Below are 14,386 nucleotides of genomic sequence, written 5' to 3'. Positions count from 1 at the left end.
GACGCGCTCCTGTATCTCTGAAGGGAGGGCGTCTGCTCCTGCTGACTCCATTCTTTCGGGTGAGTGATTCTGTAAGGTAGTCTGTTTGTAGCTGGTGTATGGGAGTCAGGCTCAGGACAGCAAATATGAGTAAATAACCGTATTTTACTCAACATATAATAAATGCAATACAAAAACAGAGCCCACGATAACGGAACTTCCTACGTAGAAACAATCACTCACAAACAAACATGGGGGAACAGAGGGTTAAATAATGAACAGGTAATTGGGGGATCGAAACCAGGTGTGTAAGACAAAGACAAAACAAATGGAAAATGAAAAGTGGATCGGCGATGGCTAGAAGGCCGGTGACGTCGACCGCCGAACACCACCCGAACAAGGAGAGGGACCGACTTCAGTGGAAGTTGTGACAGGCAGAGACATTTCCTACTGTGGGGGTTTCTACAATGTTTTATTTTCACATACAATTTGGAGAACAGCAAAAACAAGTTTAACCAACTTCATATAGCCACCCAGAAGAAAGGTACATGGACACCCACACAGGTTAACTTGGTTTTCATCTGCAGTGAAATAGATCAAACAGTGATGACAGGCATTGACAGGACGGTCACAGCCACATGTTCACTGGCTGCTCACAGAACATCTCTCAGACTGAATGCACAAAGTGATCGTATAGTATAAATGAGCTATGTTAAGAAAATAACAAAAATACAGTAAGACATACCTGCAGTGAAAGGTATCAAACAGTGATGACAGGCATTGGCCTGACGGTTACATCCACAAGTTCACTGGCTAGGTAGGACATATTTTATATAGGAGCAACAGTAATGATACATGCCTTCAATGTGAAGTGACATCAATCCATAAATACATAGCACAAGTACAACCCTTTTTATATAAACCTTTTAGTAAGTAGTAAGAAAATAACATTCACTCAATATTTAATTAAAGAAGTCTTGAATGGGCCTCCTGAGTGGTGCAGTAGTCTAAGGCACTGCATCGCAGAACTAGCTGTGTCACTAGAGATCCAGGGTCTGTCGCAGCCGGCCGCGACCGGGAGACCCATGGGGCAGCACACAATTGGACCAGCGTCGTCCGGGTTAGGGGAGGGTTTGGCAGGCAGGGATGTTCTTGTCCCATCGAGCTCTAGCGACTACTGTGGCGGGCCGGGCACAATGCACACCGACACGGTTGCCAGGTGTACGGTGTTTCTTCCGACACATTAGTGTGGCAGGCTTCCAGGTTAAGTGGGCATTGTGTCAAGAAGCAGTGCGGCTTGGCTGGGTTGTGTTTCGGGGGATGCAAGGCTCTCGACCTTTGCCTTTCCCGAGTCCGTACGGGCGTTGCAGTGATGGGACATGAGTGTAACTACCAATTGGATACCACGAAATTGGGGAGAAAAAGGGGTCAAAAAAATGTAATACTAATAAAAAAGAAATCTTGAATTACCAATAAATCAACTACCAGCAATAGCTAGCGTGACATTACAGTTCACTGACGGTGCTAGTTACCTCGTCGTTAACATGGCTAGCTAAGCCAGCAAACCCTTGGTTAACTTGTTGAAATAGACTTGAAAATACATTAACGACAACATAAATATATACATCGTCACATTGGCTATTGACTTTGTGATATATGAAACGGTTTTCAAAAGACACTATTGTGTTACACAGTTATAAACAGTTTTTATGTACAGAGGAATGAGAGATGAACCTGCTTTCAGCATATTTCTCTCAGACTGAAGATTATCGCCGATACCGATACCGATTATATAAATAATAAATAAATAATGAAACATGCTCAATTTGGTTAAATAATGCAAAAACACAGTGTTGGAGAAGAAAAGTAAAAGTGCAATATGTGCCATGTAAAAAAGATAATGTTTAAGTTCCTTGCTCAGAACATGAGAACATATGACAGCTGGTGGTTCAATATTCCCAGTTCTTCAATATTCCCAGTTAAGAAGTTTTAGGTTGTAGTTATTATAGGAATTATGACACATCGACTATTTCTCTCTATACCATTTGTATTTCATATACCGTTGACTATTGGATGTTCTAATAGGCACTTTAGTATTGCTAGCCTAATTTCATGAGTTGATAGGCTTGAAGTCATAAACAGCGCTGTCAATCAAGCATTGCTGAGAGCTGCTGGCAAACGCAGTCAAGTTTGAATGAATGCTTACGAGCCTGCTGCTGCCTACCACCGCTCAGTCAGACTGCTCTATCAAATATCAAATCATAGACTTAATTATAATATAATAATACACAGAAATACGAGCCTTTGGTCATTAATATGGTCAAATCCGCAAACTATAATTTGGAAAACAAAACGTTTATTCTTTCTGTGAAATAGGGAACCGTTCCATATTTTATCGAGCGGATGGCAACCCTAACTCTAAATATTGCTGTTACATTGCACAACCTTCAATGTTATGTCATAATTATGTAACATTCTGGCAAATTAGTTTGCAACAAGCCAAGCGGCCCAAAGTGTTGCATATACCCTGACTCTGCGTGCAATGAACGCAAGAGAAGTGACACAATTTCCCCAGTTAATATTTCCTGCTAACATGAATTTCTTTTAACTAAATATGCAGGTTTAAAAATATATACTTCTGTGTACTGATTTTAAGAAAGGCATTGATGTTTATGGTTAGGTACATTTGTGCAACCATTGTGCTTTTTTTTGCGAATGCGCTTTTGTTAAATCATCCCCCTTTTGGCGAAGCAGGTAGTGATTCGATGATAAATTAATAGGCACCGCACTGATTATATGCAATGCAGGACAAGCTAGTTAACCTAGTAATTTCATCAACCATGTGTAGTTAACTAGTGATTATGTGAAGATAGATTGTTTTTTGTAAGATAAGTTTAATATTCGCTAGCAACTTACCTTGGCTCCTTGCTGCACTCACGAAACAGGTGGTGCAATGTAATCGGCCATAATCGATGTCCAAAAATTGGCACAGGTATCGTAGGGATTGGACCAAAACGCAGCGGGAATGTGTAAACTCATCTTCTTATTTTATTAAAGAAGGAAAACAAAAGAAACACGTATACAAAAACAACAAACGACAATAAACAGTCCCGTCAGGTGCACGAACACAAAACAGGAAATAACTACCCACAAATCCCATAGAAAAAACACCCCTCTTAAATAGGACCTTTATTTAGAAGCAACGAGGAGCAGCTGCTTCCAATTGAAGGTCAACCCAATAAACACCACATAGAAATAGACATACTAGAACTAACATAGAAATAGACTAACAAGAACATAGCCCAACAAACCCCGAAACACTCTAAACAAACACCCCCTGCCACGCCCTGACCAAACTACAATAACAAACAATCTATTTTACTGGTCAGGACGTGACAAAAATGCAGATTACCGATTGTTACAAAAACTTGAAATCGGCCCCAATTAATCGGCCATGCCGATTAATCGGTCGACCTCTACTTTCAAGGAAAATAATACACAAAAGGTACGTGAAGACCTCTCATATTGCTAACCTTACTACAATGGCAGTAAATATTTTTGAGAATTCGACAACTCATAATGAAAGGAAACGTTATTAATATCACACCTTTTTCTTAAGTGAATGGTTTCACACACTATCTGCCTGAGAACAGCGTTATTCTTCACTATTTACATTGCATGCAGTGTACCAGTGTAGGTTCCGTCCCTCTCTTCGCCCCAACCCGGGCTCAAACCAGAGACCCTTGAACACATCAACAACTGACACCCACGAAGCATCGTTACCCATCGCGACACAAAAGCGCAAGGGGAACAACCACTTCAGGTCTCAGAGCGAGTGACGTCACTGATTGAAACGCTATTAGCGCGCACCACCGTAGCCATTTCACATCGGTTACAGCAGCATGAGTGAGGTTGATGGAAACTACAATTTCACTTTGTCACAGAAACACAATTACCCCAGCCATTAACACATTGGTTGCTGTAGTTTCATTCACCTCAGTCGATCTACAAGCACATTAGCTATACTTTTTTGTTGTTGTTGCAGTTTTACAGCTTATTTCCTGCAATTCTATACATTTTGCCATAGGGTGAGGAGAAATGTTGGCCGTTTTAAAGCTAATTTCCTGCGATTCTACACATTTTGCCATGACATTACATTTTGTTAAGATAAATAAATGAGGGACTCTGGAGATCAGCGCCCCTGGGCAGCCCCCACTGATGACTTGTTTTTGTTATTCCAAAAAATAAGGTCCAGACCTCAGTGTCCTCATACTGTATGTAGCTAAACCCTGTTGACAGACTATAATCAAAGACTGTACAGTATGAACATACTGGGGACTTCTATTGGAGAAGCAGTTTTAGCCTATCACGCTTGAAGGCGATGTCCAGACCGACTTTGGCTAACTAAACTCATGCGTAGAAACGGTTGTTTCGCGCCGAACTGCGAATGTGCAGGCCGTCAAATCAAAGGCACTTGTTCGATATTAAATAGCTTTTGACGAAAATAAAAAGGTGTCAGCTTGTCACTTTCACGAGTTTGGAGTAATGACATGTTCTACTACTTAAGACATATGCCACCAATCTAGGCTGTGCCTTTAGATTTCGAGAAAGTATTTTTATGTGAATAAACAGAACACTAGGATCTAGATACTAAATGGTTTGTCTTTATTTCATCACAGTTTCTTTCTCTGTTGATTTGCTTGAATAGAGAGCATTGTGAAATTCACACACTAACACACACTAACACACACACACACGGGAGTATACCTCTTTCTCTCTAGAGCCGATGTCACTCACACGAAGAAACCTGGAAGCAATTTCTGTTGCAGATGATAGTAGCAAGTGCCACGATCTCAAGCAATTTTGCAGATACACGAAGCAATTCAAACGCGATTGAAATTGCCTCAAGAAGCAACCCAGATGCAACTCTGTTGCCAGCAACAACATATGCGTACAGGTTGCTTCGTGTGACATCGGCTTTATCATCAGACAACATTTAGTTAACAGAGAATGAATAGCAGCCTTGTAGACCAATCAGATGATATCTCTACACATGAGAAACATTACAACTTCCTGTATTCCGAGGCCAACAAAGTGAAAGTGACGTGGATGAAACGTGTAGAGAGGAATCGTCGCAGTCAATTGACTGTTGTACCTGTGTGACCAGACTGAAATGACAGTGCTCTATGTTGGTGTCCCGTTCCACATGTGGTTGAGTAGACTATATAAGCAGCGCAATGCAAACCAGTCGTATAAATCACTGTGAGCTGCTGTATACCCCTGCAGAAGTGTTTGAAGAGCGAGATTGGCTGCTGCAGATTTCATTCCTTTCGGATTATTTGAAAAAGCAAAACATATTTTTTAGCAATAATGGGTGTTATGGTTTCGCAACTCTTCTCTCGTTTCTTCGAGAAAAAACAGATGAGAATTCTGATGGGTAAGACTTATTTACAATTTTGTTAATGTCATCATTATTACAATGTTGCAATATTTGTACAATGTTACAATGTATTTGTTACAATGTGTTATAACATTTATTTTGTTTGATTGATTTTACATAGGCCTATATTATATGCATATTATTAATATTACATCGGTTTTAAAATGATCCATATTGTTCCTACAGTTGGGTTAGATGCTGCAGGGAAGACCACAGTCCTGTACAAACTAAAACTTGGAGAAGTTGTCACTACTATCCCCACTATTGGTAAACATTGATTGATATATATAGGCTATATCCGATGATTGACATCTTTTGCTTCTCATATGTATTTGACCCAGGACTGCTAGATAGAGCATAGCTGAATGTCTTTTGTGCTGATCACCATAGGGTTCAATGTGGAGACGGTTGAGTACAAGAACATCAGCTTCACGGTGTGGGATGTAGGTGGTCAGCACGTCATCAGACCTCTGTGGAAGCATTACTACCAGAACACTCAGGTAGTACTAACCCTAACCCTCTCAACTAACCCTAACCCTCTCAACTAACCCTAACCCTCTCAACTAACCCCAACATCCTGAACTAACCCTAACCCCCAACAGCCTCAACTAACTCTGACAACCTCATCTACCAGCCTCAACTAACCCTAACACTCTCAACTAACCCCAACATCCTCAACTAACCCTAACCCTCTCAACTAACCCCAACATCCTCAACTAACTCTGACAACCTCATCTACCAGCCTCAACTAACCCTAACAGCCTCAACTAACCCTAACCCTAACAGCCTCACCTAACCCCAACAGCCTCAGCTAACCCCAACAGCCTCAACTAACCCTAACCCTAACAGCCTCACCTAACCCCAACAGCCTCAACTAACCCTAACAGGCTCAACTAACCCTAACAGCCTTAACTAACCCTAACAGTCTCAATTCACCCGAACAGCCTCAACTAACCCTAACACTCTCAACTAACCCGAACATCCTCAACTAAACCTAACCCGAACATCCTCAACTAACCCTAACCCCAACAGCCTCAACTAACTCTGACAACCTCATCTACCAGCCTCAACTAACCCTAACACTCTCAACTAACCCCAACATCCTCAACTAACCCTAACCCTCTCAACTAACCCCAACATCCTCAACTAATCCTAACCCTCTCAACTAACCCCAACATCCTCAACTAACCCTAACCCCAACAGCCTTAACTAACTCTGACAACCTCATCTACCAGCCTCAACTAACCCTAACCCTCTCAACTGATCCCAACAGCCTCAACTAACCCTAACCCTCTCAACTAACCCCAACATCCTCAACTAACCCTAACCCCAACAGCCTCCACTAACTCTGACAACGTCATCTACCAGCCTCAACTAACCCTAACACTCTCAACTAACCCCAACATCCTCAACTAACCCTAACCCTCTCAACTAACCCCAACACCCTCAACTAACCCTAACCCTCTCAACTAACCCCAACATCCTCAACTAACCCTAACCCCAACATCCTCAACTAACCCTAACCCTCTCAAATAACCCAAACATCCTCAACTAACCCTAACCCTCTCAACTAACCCCAACATCCTCAACTAACCCTAACCCCAACAGCCTCAACTAACTCTGACAACCTCATCTACCAGCCTCAACTAACCCTAACAGCCTCAACTAACCCTAACCCCAACAGCCTCAACTAACTCTGACATCCTCATCTACCAGCCTCAACTAACCCTAACACTCTCAACTAACCCCAACATCCTCAACTAACCATAACACTCTCAACTAACCCCAACATCCTCAACTAACCCTAACCCCAACAGCCTCAACTAACTCTGACAACCTCATCTACCAGTCTCAACTAACCCTAACAGCCTCAACTAACCCTAACAGCCTCACCTAACCCTAACCCCAAGAGCCTCAACTAACTCTGACAACTTCATCTACCAGCCTCAACTAACCCCAACAGCCTCAGCTAACCCCAACAGCCTCAACTAAGCGTTACCCTAACAGCCTCACCTAACCCCAACAGCCTCAACTAACCATAACACTCTCAACTAACCCCAACATCCTCAACTAACCCTAACCCCAACAGCCTCAACTAACTCTGACAACCTCATCTACCAGCCTCAACTAACCCTAACACTCTCAACTAACCCCAACATCCTCAACTAACCCTAACCCCAACAGCCTTAACTAACTCTGACAACCTCATCTACCAGCCTCAACTAACCCTAACAGGCTCAACTAACCCCAACATCCTCAACTAACCCTAACCCTCTCAACTAACCCCAACATCCTGAACTAATCCTAACCCTCTCAACTAACCCCAACATCCTCAACTAACCCTAACCCCAACAGCCTTAACTAACTCTGACAACCTCATCTACCAGACTCAACTAACCCTAACCCTCTCAACTAATCCCAACATCCTCAACTAACCCTAACCCTCTCAACTAACCCCAACATCCTCAACTAACCCTAACCCCAACAGCCTTAACTAACTCTGACAACCTCATCTACCAGCCTCAACTAACCATAACACTCTCAACTAACCCCAACATCCTCAACTAACCCTAACCCCAACATCCTCAACTAACCCTAACCCCAACAGCATCAACTAACTCTGACAACCTCATCTACCAGCCTCAACTAACCCTAACAGCCTCAACTAACCCCAACAGCCTCAACTAACCCTAACCCCAACAGCCTCAACTAACTCTGACAACCTCATCTACCAGCCTCAACTAACCCTAACCCCAACAGCCTCAACTAACTCTGACAACCTCATCTACCAGCCTCACCTAACCCTAACCCCAACAGCCTCAACTAACTCTGACAACCTCATCTACCAGCCTCAACTAACCCCAACAGCCTCAGCTAACCCCAACAGCCTCACCTAACCCCAACAGCCTCAACTAACCATAACAATCTCAACTAACCCCAACATCCTCAACTAACCCTAACCCCAACAGCCTCAACTATCTCTGACCACCTCGTCTACCAGCCTCACCTAACCCCAACAGCCTCAGCTAACCCCAACAGCCTCAACTAACCCTAACCCTAACAGCCTCACCTAACCCAAACAGCCTCAGCTACAGCCTAACCCTAACAGCCTCAACTAACCCCAACATCCTCAACTAACCCTAACCCTCTCAACTAACCCCAACATCCTGAACTAATCCTAACCCTCTCAACTAACCCCAACATCCTCAACTAACCCTAACCCCAACAGCCTTAACTAACTCTGACAACCTCATCTACCAGACTCAACTAACCCTAAACCTCTCAACTAATCCCAACATCCTCAACTAACCCTAACCCTCTCAACTAACCCCAACATCCTCAACTAACCCTAACCCCAACAGCCTTAACTAACTCTGACAACCTCATCTACCAGCCTCAACTAACCATAACACACTCAACTAACCCCAACATCCTCAACTAACCCTAACCCCAACATCCTCAACTAACCCTAACCCCAACAGCATCAACTAACTCTGACAACCTCATCTACCAGCCTCAACTAACCCTAACAGCCTCAACTAACCCCAACAGCCTCAACTAACCCTAACCCCAACAGCCTCAACTAACTCTGACAACCTCATCTACCAGCCTCAACTAACCCTAACCCCAACAGCCTCAACTAACTCTGACAACCTCATCTACCAGCCTCAACTAACCCCAACAGCCTCAGCTAACCCCAACAGCCTCACCTAACCCCAACAGCCTCAACTAACCATAACAATCTCAACTAACCCCAACATCCTCAACTAACCCTAACCCCAACAGCCTCAACTATCTCTGACCACCTCGTCTACCAGCCTCACCTAACCCCAACAGCCTCAGCTAACCCCAACAGCCTCAACTAACCCTAACCCTAACAGCCTCACCTAACCCAAACAGCCTCAGCTAAGCCTAACCCTAACAACCTCAACTAACCCCAACAGCCTCAGCTAACCCCAACAGCCTCAACTAACCCTAACCCTAACAGCCTCACCTAACCCCAACAGCCTCAGCTAAGCCTAACCCCAACATCCTCAACTAACCCTAACCCCAACAGCCTTAACTAACTCTGACAACCTCATCTACCAGCCTCAACTAACCCTAACCCTCTCAACTAACCCCAACATCCTCAACTAACCCTAAGCCCAACAGCCTTAACTAACTCTGACAACCTCATCTACCAGCCTCAACTAACCCTAACCCTCTCAACTAACCCCAACATCCTCAACTAACCCTAACCCCAACAGCCTCCACTAACTCTGACAACGTCATCTAGCAGCCTCAACTAACCCTAACACTCTCAACTAACCCCAACATCCTCAACTAACCCTAACCCTCTCAACTAACCCCAACATCCTCAACTAACCCTAACCCCAACAGCCTTAACTAACTCTGACAACCTCATCTACCAGCCTCAACTAACCCTAACAGTCTCAACTAACCCTAACAGCCTCAACTAACCCTAACCCTAACAGCCTCACCTAACCCCAACAGCCTCAGCTAAGCCTAACCCTAACAACCTCAACTAACCCTAACAGCCTCAACTAAGCCTAACCCTAATAAACCTCAACTAACAGCCTCAACTAACCCTAACAGCCTATCTTAAACACTCAGGTATTCTTACCCTAATAGCCTTAACTATTGGATCCATTTCAAATCCAGTCAATTCAGAAAATGAACTCAAATTCCAATTCCAATTTTCCTCATTCCTTAAAAGCATGTGTCTGTGTTCCAATGTCTTCATCCAGGGTCTTATATTTGTGGTAGACAGCAACGATCCTGAGAGGATAAATGATGCCTCAGAGGAACTACAGAACATGGTGAGTCACCTGTCCTTCCATTAATCTTTCCACACTTTCCTATAGCAACTGTTAAGTTTGCTCTTGGCCACCAGAGAGGAGCGTAGTAACGGTATAATGGTATCTTTCTGATTCCCCTACGAGGAATGTAATAATACAGTAATATGACTGTTCTAATAGAGATAGGAGCGAGTGTTTACCTGTTTAATGTGGCTGTTCTGATTCCCTGTGTTCTGTGCTATTGATCCTCCACACACGATGCAACATTACAGAGAAAAGTGTAATAACTCAGTCAGTACTGTGGCTGTTCTGATTCCCTGTGTTCTTTGCTGTTGACCCACAGCTTGAAGAGGACCAGTTGAGAGATGTAGTTCTGCTGGTGTTCGCCAACAAACAGGACCTTCCCAACGCCATGTCTGTCAGTGACATCACAAATAAACTGGGACTGAGGAAACTTCAACTGAATACTCCTGTAAGAATGACCATCTAGAAACTCTAAGGTTTCGCGAGCCAATTCTAGCTAGCATTAGCGCAATGACTGGAAGTCTATGGTATCTACTAGCATGCTAGCTGTTACCATGCTAGCAGTTACCATAGACTTCCAGTCATTGAGCTAACGCTAGATAGCAATTGCGTTAATGCTAATGAGCAACTTTCTTCAAACTAAATGCAGAGACATAAAAATGGTGTCCATGAGTTCATCTGACTCTGGGGAAGTAGATAAAGGGCGTCATTCCCAAAATCCTCATGTATCCCTTTAAATGTCAAACTCTACAACGCGCCTCGGATTGAATCCCTGCCCAGATTTGGTAAATAATACACCCTGATTGTTTGTCATCTCTCCTCAGTGGTTTGTCCAGGCTACCTGTTAATGAATGACTGTTTTAATGACTGACTGTTTGTCCTCTCTCCTCAGTGGTTTGTCCAGGCTACCTGTTAATGAATGACTGTTTTAATGACTGACTGTCCTCTCTCCTCAGTGGTTTGTCCAGGCTACCTGTGCGACCCAGGGTTCAGGTCTGTTGGAGGGACTGGACTGGTTGGCTGACCAGCTTTCCAAGCGCTAACTAGCTGAGTTGGCTCTGGGGTGAAGTTACCCCTAGGTACAGGTCTAGGATCAGCTTCCCCTCCCCAATTCTAACCTTAACCATTAGTGGGGGAAATGTAAAACTGACCCAAGATCAGTGTCTAGGAGCAACTTCACCTTACAACAGCTGCGCTCAGCCCTTCTTAAGAACGACCAGGACACAACATTTACTCAAGGACAACCATACAATCAGAACAAAACTTAGAAGTGCCTTTCTGAAAAGTTTCCATTTGAAAAATGTTTTTTTCTAATGTATTGCACATATTGTAACATGTAAAGTTCTAAATGTTTTATGTTAAAATAATTGCATCACTGAATGAATGTAAGCAGATTCTTTATCAAACCCCCTGTATTTATTTCCTGACTTCAATACCTCACTACCTCTAATAAAATAATGTGTTTAAATGTATCTGCAGTCGTTTTCTTTGTGGGTGTGGTCACTCTGCAGATGGAACAGTAACAATTCAAAAACAACAAATACAAGACAATTGTTTCAGTAATTTCCCTCATCATCACAGCAGGGTCTGTGTAATAGAGACCAAGACTAAAACTCGTCGGGGACATATTTGCGAACATATTAACAATGCAATACCGACATCTAAAGGTTGGACCTCACAATTGCATGGAGAATGTATGATAGCATCCCTTGATTAAATAAACAGTATGTTATATAAAAACATTTAAACTACAGTATATAGCCTTAACATGATAGTATTGATTGTAGAGTATAAGGTTGTGAGCTCTTGGAAGTTCAGATACAATTTCAACAGCACTACACGATCCCAGTGCTTGCTGGCTTATTTTCCAGGAAACAGCATTGTGCTGAGATAGATATCTCCCACTAGGCACACACTGGTTGAATCAACATTGTTTCCACAGCATTTAAATTAAATTACGCTGAACCAACGTGGAAAAGACGTTGAATTGACGTCTCTACACAGTGGGCTTCAATTTCACTGAGGGAGATTTAAAATGAGGACTATCCGAGGATTAACCTTCACAGTGTGGGAGAATAATCTCTCAGTCTCATTTATCGTTTTGGGGCCAATAAAGGAATAAAGGAAATCATGCTTCTAATCTACAGTGTTTAGTACCGTTTTCCTGAACTGAAACAGACATGGCCTCACCACGGTGTTGTTTTGGTAATTATTAGAAGGCCTAAGTATTCAGACCCCTTGACTTTTTCCACATTTTGTTACGTTACAGCCTTTTTCTTAAATGTCATTTTATCCTTATCAATCTACACACAATACCTTATAATGACAAAGCGAAAAGAGGTTTAACATTTTAAACATTTATAAAAAATAAAAATGAATACCTTATTGACATAAGCATTCAGACCCTTTGCTATGAGACTCAAATTTGAGCTCAGGTGCATCCTGTTTCCATTGATCATTTTTGAGATGTTTCTACAACTTGATTGGAGTCCACCTGTGGTAAATTCAATTGATTGGACATGATTTGGAAAGGCACACACCTGTCTATATAAGGTTCCACAGTTGACAGTGCATGTCAGAGCAAAAACCAAGCCATGAGTTCGAAGGAATATGTAATGTAGAGCCGTAGGGAGACCGGGCAAAGGGAGGAGACAGCAGGACTTAGAAAACCGATCCACAACAACCAGGATCGTGGTGTTGCCCTGTGATGGAGGAAGATCTGTCAGGAAGTCCACCGACAGGTGCGACCACGGCCGTTGTGTAACGGGTAGGGGTTGTAACTTCCCTCTGGGCAGGTGCCTGGGAGCCTTGCACTGGGTGCACACTGAGCAGGAGGTAACATAAACCCTCACGTCCTTGGCCAAGGTGGACCACCAGTACTTCCCACTAAGGCAAAGCACCGTCCGACCGATGCCAGGGTGACCAGAGGAGGGTGACGTGTGGGTCCAATAGATCAAACGGTCGCAGACAGCAGACGGAACGTATAGGCGCCCAGCTGGACACTGGGGGGGAGTGGGCTCTGTGCGTAACGCCCGCTCTATGTCCGTGTCCAACTCCCACACCCCCGGTGCCACCAGGCAAGAGGCTGGAAGTATGGGAGTGTGATCCATGGACCGCTCCTCTGTGTCATACATCCGGGACAGTGCGTCTGCCATAGCGTTCTGGGAACCTGGTCTGTAGGACAGAGTGAAAACAAAACGGGTAAAGAACATGGTGTCACGTCCTGATCCTAGTAAGATGTAATTTTCTATAGTAGAGTAGGTCAGGGCGTGACAGGGGGTGTTGTGGGTTGTTCTATGTTTTCTATTTCTATGTTTAAGTTCTAGTTTGTCTATTTCTATGTTGGGATTGTTTTGGTTGATCTCTAATTGGAGGCAGCTGATCCTCGTTGCCTCTGATTGGAGATCATATTTAAGTAGGGGTTTTTCTTCCTGGGTTTTGTGGGTAGTTGTTTTCTGTTTAGTGTATGGCACCTGACGGAACTGTTTTCGATCGTTTTGTTGTTTTGTTAAAGTATATTCATTAAAAGTAAATATGAGCACTATACACGCTGCGCCTTGGTCCCCTTTATACGACCCGCGTTACACATGGCCCACCTTGCCTGGCGAGAGTTCAGTGTCCTCGCCGCCCGGATGTACTTCAGATTGCGGTGGTCCGTCCAGATGAGAAAAGGTTGTTTAGCCCCCTCAAGCCAATGTCTCCACGCCTTCAGAGCCTTGACAACACCCAACAGCTCCCGGTCCCCCACATCATAGTTTCGCTCCGCCGGGCTGAGCTTCTTCGAAAAGAAAGCACAGGGGCAGAGCTTTGGTGGCGTGCCCGAGCGCTGAGAGAGCACGGCTCCTATCCCAGCCTCGGACGCGTCCACCTCCACTATGAACGCCAAAGAGGTATCCGGATGAGCCAGCACGGGAGCCGAGGTAAACAGAGCCTTCAGGTGACCAAAAGCCCTGTCCGCCTCAGCCGACCACTGCAGCCGCACCGGTCCCCCCTTCAGCAGTGAGGTAATGGGAGCTGCTACCTGACCAAAACCCTGGATAAACCTCCGGTTGTAGTTAGCTGCACTTCCTTTACCGTGGTGAGAGTCGGCCAATTACGCATGGCTGAAATGCGGTCAATCTCCATCTCCACCCCTGAAGTGGAA

At 44.0% G+C, this 14,386-nt stretch overlaps 1 protein-coding gene across 2 annotated transcripts; it reads left to right on the top strand.

Moving 5' to 3' along the window:
- Nucleotides 1-5,054: 5,054 nt before the first annotated feature.
- On the top strand, nucleotides 5,055-11,714 carry LOC123744623 (ADP-ribosylation factor 4). Of its 2 annotated transcripts, none has more exons than XM_045723658.1 (6): nucleotides 5,055-5,416; nucleotides 5,606-5,686; nucleotides 5,810-5,919; nucleotides 10,168-10,239; nucleotides 10,562-10,690; nucleotides 11,199-11,714. In XM_045723658.1, exons 1-6 carry the CDS (start codon nucleotides 5,350-5,352, stop codon nucleotides 11,283-11,285), a joined length of 546 nt encoding a protein of 181 aa, XP_045579614.1. In that variant the 5' UTR covers nucleotides 5,055-5,349; the 3' UTR covers nucleotides 11,286-11,714. The 2 variants fall into 2 exon arrangements, with proteins under 2 accessions (XP_045579614.1, XP_045579616.1); XM_045723660.1 differs by lacking the exon at nucleotides 11,199-11,714 and adding an exon at nucleotides 11,067-11,105.
- Nucleotides 11,715-14,386: the final 2,672 nt, after the last annotated feature.

This window comes from Salmo salar, chromosome ssa01 (genome assembly GCF_905237065.1).
Source record: "Salmo salar chromosome ssa01, Ssal_v3.1, whole genome shotgun sequence".
Taxonomy (NCBI): domain Eukaryota; kingdom Metazoa; phylum Chordata; class Actinopteri; order Salmoniformes; family Salmonidae; genus Salmo; species Salmo salar.
Note: the sequence above shows the minus strand (reverse complement) of the source record. Positions and strands in the feature narration are given on the sequence as shown.